At 37.7% G+C, this 6,192-nt stretch overlaps 1 protein-coding gene across 2 annotated transcripts; it reads right to left on the bottom strand.

The window, feature by feature from the left end:
• Positions 1 to 214: 214 nt before the first annotated feature.
• On the bottom strand, positions 215 to 4,136 carry LOC137737028 (uncharacterized). Of its 2 annotated transcripts, none has more exons than XM_068476373.1 (4): positions 3,986 to 4,136; positions 2,650 to 3,428; positions 1,552 to 1,586; positions 215 to 1,470 (listed from the first exon to the last, which is right to left on the bottom strand). In XM_068476373.1, the coding sequence occupies exons 2-4, from the start codon at positions 2,969 to 2,971 to the stop codon at positions 586 to 588; spliced, it is 1,242 nt and encodes a 413-aa protein (XP_068332474.1). In that variant the 5' UTR covers positions 2,972 to 3,428; positions 3,986 to 4,136; the 3' UTR covers positions 215 to 585. The 2 variants fall into 2 exon arrangements, with proteins under 2 accessions (XP_068332474.1, XP_068332472.1); XM_068476371.1 differs by having other exon boundaries at positions 1,552 to 1,592.
• Positions 4,137 to 6,192: the final 2,056 nt, after the last annotated feature.

The following is a 6,192-nucleotide window of genomic DNA, read 5'->3' on the forward strand; positions in this document are numbered from 1 at the left end:
TTTAATATCAACATTTTGTCCATATTACTGGTGTTTGTTATTGACATTTCAATACCTAAGTGTCAAAAATCGTGTCGATGTATTTGTCACTAAAAGTCTAAATAAATAAATAAAAAAAGTAAAAAAAGTAAATGATAATGTAACAATATTTTGCCAGATGGTTGACATGACACGTCTACACAGAGATTGAGTCGACTGAGCGAGCTTCCCGGGCAAAAATAAACCACCTCCGAGGCACCGACAATATTATAGTTCCTTTGAAGGACTTGTCGAAACGAAATGTGCAACACAGGACTCTTTAGTCTTCAGACAAAATCAGATATTCATTTCCACAGGGGAAAGAAAAATCATTCACAACCAAAATACAGAGGCACAATAACAACGTTAAACACTGCAGTTGTCTACTTCCAAAAAGGGTTTCCAACACAATTTGCACAAGATCGAATCTATACAAGGCGATAGGTTTTGCAAATCACGGTTGATATATAACGATCTATTGAGACTTCCAACCAATTAGCAGACTTGAACGATCGCCTATTGAGAAAAATTTCGGACTCCAAACTTCCAGTTAGCTATGTGTTTTCTTCAGTTTTTAAAACTCGGGCCTGCTGTCATCTTTGATTTTGAGCTTCCAACTGCTCCCTGGTCGACTGATTTTCCACTCAAATGCTGCAAAGAGTGAGAACCAATTTTTCTTAGCTTACCTGGAAACTCTTTGCCCAAATTAGCTTTCAAAGAAAGATTTTTCTTTATGCGACTCCTGTTAAGCAACAGCATACTATTGCGCGGGGGAGCATGCAAAGCCCCTTCAACGCAATCTCCCACCTGTGCACAGCCCCAAGGCCTGGATGGCCCATCATCACTAATTGGTCTAAGCCTTGGAAAACCAGCCCGCAATCTTGAGAAGCCTTGTTGCTCTTGGAGATTTTCTTCCTCAAATCTGGCACATAGGGGACAGGGAGGGTCGCTTTTTCGTGTCTTGGGTGTTGTTTGCTCCAAGCACTCTGCATGGAAAACATGAGAGCAAGAAAGAACCCCGGTAACTGGCATATCTCCACTTCTCACTATCCGACGAGAACTCCAAGGTGATCTCTGTGAAAGAAACCTTTCACACATGCCACATCTAAAACCATCAGATACATTATTACAAGGTCGACCGGAAACCTCTGCCTCAAATGACTCAGAAACATCTGCAAAATCAATGCTGCTACTGGCACTACTCCAGCGGTGGCCATCTCTTTGAGGAGTAGCAGAATCATACTCTGGAAACCCAGCAACTGTGAGATCAGAAGACTCTCTGGGGGAAGTTTGTGCAGGAAAGGACAAGGGATGAATAGGTTTGGACATGAACGAACGCCGACTTGCATATGTATGATGAGAAGATAGGTACGGCTTGACAGTGGGTTCAGACTCGCCACTGTCTGAACGGGATGAGGTGGAGCCCCCCATGTCTTGGATTTCTGAGGTTCCCTGCAAAGATACCATAAAAGGAAACGCTAAACAAATTTCCTTAATCTGATAAACTAGGAAAGTTAAAATCTCATACAATACCTCCATCGTAGGTCTAAAGGATGTATGCCCCAAAGCTGTACCTAGCAAGTAGGAGTGAAGTTAAAACAAAATGAGTTACAACATTAATATTACCAAACAATGACAATCTTGAGAATGAACGTCCTTAATAAGTATATATTTTCAGTTCTCTATTTTTACAAAGCTGAAAGGACCTGATTAATGATCAATCATGGAAATTGTTTAAGCATGGTTTGTTATAATCAATGGCAATGGCAAGAACTCAATCAGGGCTACACTTCAAATGATATAACCAAATCCTTCAAAATGGAATCTTTGAAAATCCCCGAGGATACTCTATCAAGAATCTCAAAAGTACGAAATGTCAATTGAACTTGTGATCATCTGCAATCCGGTACCTGGGAATCTAATGGGCACAACAAAGGTCCACATCCAAGTTTACTAACTCATAGAAATGATCTTGAAACGAATGGAATTCCAGATCAGATACAATAAGCTCCAAAAATTCTTTATCACTAGCACCCTACATGATCGAGAAGAACAAGATGCATTTTAAGTTGTTAAGTATAAGTAGTCAAGCATGACACTAGTTATCATTATAGAAGTGTCCAACAGATGATCTATAATAACCAAATGGGACATATACGTAGGATAGTTAGTAAGAACCATCTATCAGATCACCTAATTCAGATGGCTTAGCTTTTTGTGACACCTTCATGGTACACACATGCACACAGATGTTAACGGGTACTATATATGTAATAATATTTTTCACGAGACTGTTACATACACTCAAATTGTGGAGTAGCTGCATATGCAGATGTGTAACTCAAAACTATAAACAATAATCATGCAGATACTTTGCACAAATTCATTGATACATTGTAAGATCATTAACAGGCATAAAATGGTACTATGGTCCAGTTCAATCCAACTAAATGAACTGGAAAAATATATGGAATCCGAGAAATATCTTAATCATTGAGGTTACCAAACATTACTCATCTGCACTTTCTGTCGCCAGATTTAAAGCCAAGAAGTAGAAATTCATCTCAGATGTCATAATATGTGTGTTTGCACAAATATAACAGAATAAAGATTCATCATCAATTGTATTACCTCTCCTTTTTGCAGTTTCATAATCATCTACACTGATTTCCTGTATTGCTGGAGGTGTCCATTGAGGACCTTGAGAAAGGTCAGATGAACCACTTAAAAACAGCCCAGCACCATCAGAAGCTGAGTAGTGGTGATTGTAGAGATTGTTGCCTCTTACCCAGCCCCTACTTCCTTTACTGTTTGATGAAGTAGAAGACCCATATTGCTGAATACCATCATGTAAACCATATTGTAATTCTTCAGGTTGGAAACGGAAATCCCATCTTGATGGGGGTGGTGAGAAGCTGGTATTAGTTCGCCAGCATGGCTCTGCTGGACCCATTGACCAGTCCCTACTGGCAGTATGTGATTCATGTGGCCTTGCGGCCACACAACACAGCGACCCCGTTTTAGCTATTTTTTATAAGACACAAGAAGATTGATTCTGTTTGCTACTAAGCTTCCTGAAGCTCAGCTCATTAATTTACATTACTCACAAGAATTCGTCATCACAGAAACAAGTTACGCTCATTTATGCCAAGTGTCACTTATCAAAGGCTCATGGTACAACACATCATACTACAATGTACTAGGCAACGTCTGACCTTACTAATGCTGTACTCAAGGGTTTTCTATGACCTTATGAACTTCACACGTAAAACGGGCAAACTCAAGTATAAATAGGATCAGAGTTCCTTCCACATTAACCAGACATAATATAAGTATGCTGCTAACACCCCCAAACTTCTTCAGCAAAGCAGAAAACTTTCAAAATTCTTCAACGGTCATAGTGGCAAACCCTACGAACAAAGTTAAGTCAGAAGAACTCAGACAAGGCTCTGTTCAAACACCTAATACGCAATTCGCTTCAAGCTTTCAACAAAATAAAACATCAGAATGCAAATACTCAACAACAAACTAATCCATCACCACTACCATATATCAGCTATTAAAACAAAAACAATGAAATGCATAGAGATAACTACTAACAACTGCAAAGAGCCGAAAATTACATAAATTTGACAAATCCAGTGACTTTTACCACCTATGTCAAAAGGGTATTTTGATAACGACCCAAGTTAACTCAAATTTCAAGTCTTTCGGAAAGTGCATTTTTTTCATATTTATAGAATATTCAACAAAAATCTCAGTAAAAAAAATTTTCAAAAGACCAAAAATTTAGTCTTCGAAACACCAAAAACACATACAGAAATTACAGTGAAGAAAAAAAAAAACAGATGGAACGCGCATTTGGGAGCTGAAATCAGTGGAAAACCCTAGAAATTGGATATAAACAATTGAGTATTTTTGAATCCCTGAAATGTAAATCGAGAAAGTGAGAGAGACAGGAGCTTACAATTAGGCGACGGTGAAGAAGCACGAGAAGAAACTCTCTGAGTCAGAGCCGTGACCTAGGCGAGACTGGTCATCAACTGAGGAAGAAATGGAAAACCCTAAATATATTTGGGGAGAAAAAGGAGGAGCATGTTTAGTGGACCTTTTTGCATTAAGATCCTCCCTTTTTGCATAATTTTATGTAATCACCATTAAACTTTATCAAAACCCTTAATCAATTGCCTTCTCTTTTGGGTGCAGTTTAATTAACAATTTTGTATAGGTGGCAAAGATTGGTTTTTTTATGTTGCATGACATGACTCATAATTATTCTCCCAATTTTCTCATAATTTAAAAAGAAAAGATATAAACTGTTTAGAACTGACAACGAAAGACAGTGCAAAATCGAACGCAGTAACATTTTAAGATTTATACAGCTGATCTTACTTAGTGTAATAAGATATGATCATTGTTGTTGTTTTTTTGTACGAAAAATTTGTCATTAATTTTTTTTCTTCTTTTTCAACTTACTTTCTTTACATTTATTTTAATTGTCCATGCCCATAATTGGATTATATATTAAATTGTATAAGATTGAAAGAAGCTAAAAAGATTGTATATTAAATTAGACATGAGAGATATATACACACACCACACATTATGGGACCAACCTAGGCAGGATAATATATATTTAATTTGGCTGATGATTTTCTAAGTTATAGAATTTGTTTTATTCTTGTAGGATTAAAAAATCATATGTCTATTTATTTATTTCAGGGTTACGTTAAAAAGAATAGGAGAAGTTGGAACATATGGATTTACTCTTGAGGCCCAAGTGAAGTTGCCAAATTCCTTGCATTGAGGTTGTAGTGACCACAATTGTTTCATAACCACGCTTCCTACACGACATTTTAGTGACTCATGTGAGTATAAAAATTAAATAATTTAACTCATAAATTGGAACCATTTCTATGTACCTAAATTTTTTGGTGCACTGTAAGAGTTAGTCCTATTAATTAGAATCAAACTCAATTTTCGACCCGCCATGAAACGCCTTATCTAGCCAACATTCTCCATCAACATTTTTTGGATATCAAGTGGACCTCCCGGCCATAAGGTAATTATAATATGGCACTTGTGGCTCGTTCTCGGTCCAAATTATACTTCTTTATTGCACAAATTGCCTTTTAAGATTAGATAATTGGAGAGCTTTTTCAATGTGTCAGGAACACGGTCTGATACACAAAAATTTCTCTAATAAATGACCATTATTTATGGGATCCCTTTTCATTTAAGTTGATAATCACACATTATTATAGCTTATAGGTGTAACAAACAGATTACGCTAATTGCTAATTCATCAGGAATTATGTAATTGTTAGTTCAACTTCCCTTCAGCAACAAGCAAGAACCTTGAGGCCCACAAGCCGAATGATACTGCATAGAAGAAAATTTCGCCATCGCATGCAGGTTCATGCACTCACTTTTTTTTTTTGTTCTCTCTCGCGTTACGTGTTTAGACCAATATTGAACGACGGGGTAATAACCTTATGTTGTCACTTACAAGCTATTCCATACACTTGAGGGTTTATAATTGAGGCACTGGACAAGGTGGTCGTGTGAAGGTTAATTTCCGAGAACCCGGATTTGGACAAGGTGGTCGCAATTGTGTTTGCTTCTCGTTTCCCAGGTGAGACGACACCCATCAGCTAGGGTTTGTTGCAGAGGATGAAGAACATTGTGTATGAATCTAAGGATTGTACCATCTGCAGCAGCACCATACAGCTGCAAACAAAATGATAAACCACAATACTCTTAAGATTTCCAGCTCACACGACCTTTTGCAGCCACATGCTCCACGAACAGGTAACGTCCGCCTGGTCTTATAACTCCCTTTTATATCTGAAGGTTACAGGACAAATGAACTTGTTAATAATTCGGATTTTAGATTAACACGGTCTGCAGACTGCGGAAGTTACTTTGTGTGAGAAACGAACGCGCATTTCACATCATCATTTGACAGCGAGAAGGAGCAGTTTTTTCGAAAGCTAAAGAAATAAAACGGATGCTTCCCAAACGATCAACTTAGAAAGCAAAGGCATCTACAATCACAAGTAGTAACCCTTAGACGACAATTACCTCGTGCTGCAAGCGTACGAAAAGGAAATTGTGCCCCTCGTATGCTAAATTACCTTTCAGAGTGTTATCGACGTCTTTTTTTTTTGGTAA

This window comes from Pyrus communis, chromosome 6, assembly GCF_963583255.1.
Source record: "Pyrus communis chromosome 6, drPyrComm1.1, whole genome shotgun sequence".
In the NCBI taxonomy this organism is placed as follows: Eukaryota; Viridiplantae; Streptophyta; class Magnoliopsida; order Rosales; family Rosaceae; genus Pyrus; species Pyrus communis.

What these genes read in the sequence shown, in the direction of transcription:
- LOC137737028 (XM_068476371.1), bottom strand. Translation starts at nt 2,971, where the DNA reads ATGGGTCCAGCAGAGCCATGCTGGCGAACTAATACCAGCTTCTCACCA. An exon ending in TGAAACTGCAAAAAGGAGAG is followed by an intron (nt 1,593 to 2,649) that starts GTAATACAATTG and finishes CCTACTTGCTAG; the next exon opens with GTACAGCTTTGGGGCATACA. An exon ending in CCTTTAGACCTACGATGGAG is followed by an intron (nt 1,471 to 1,551) that starts GTATTGTATGAG and finishes GTATCTTTGCAG; the next exon opens with GGAACCTCAGAAATCCAAGA.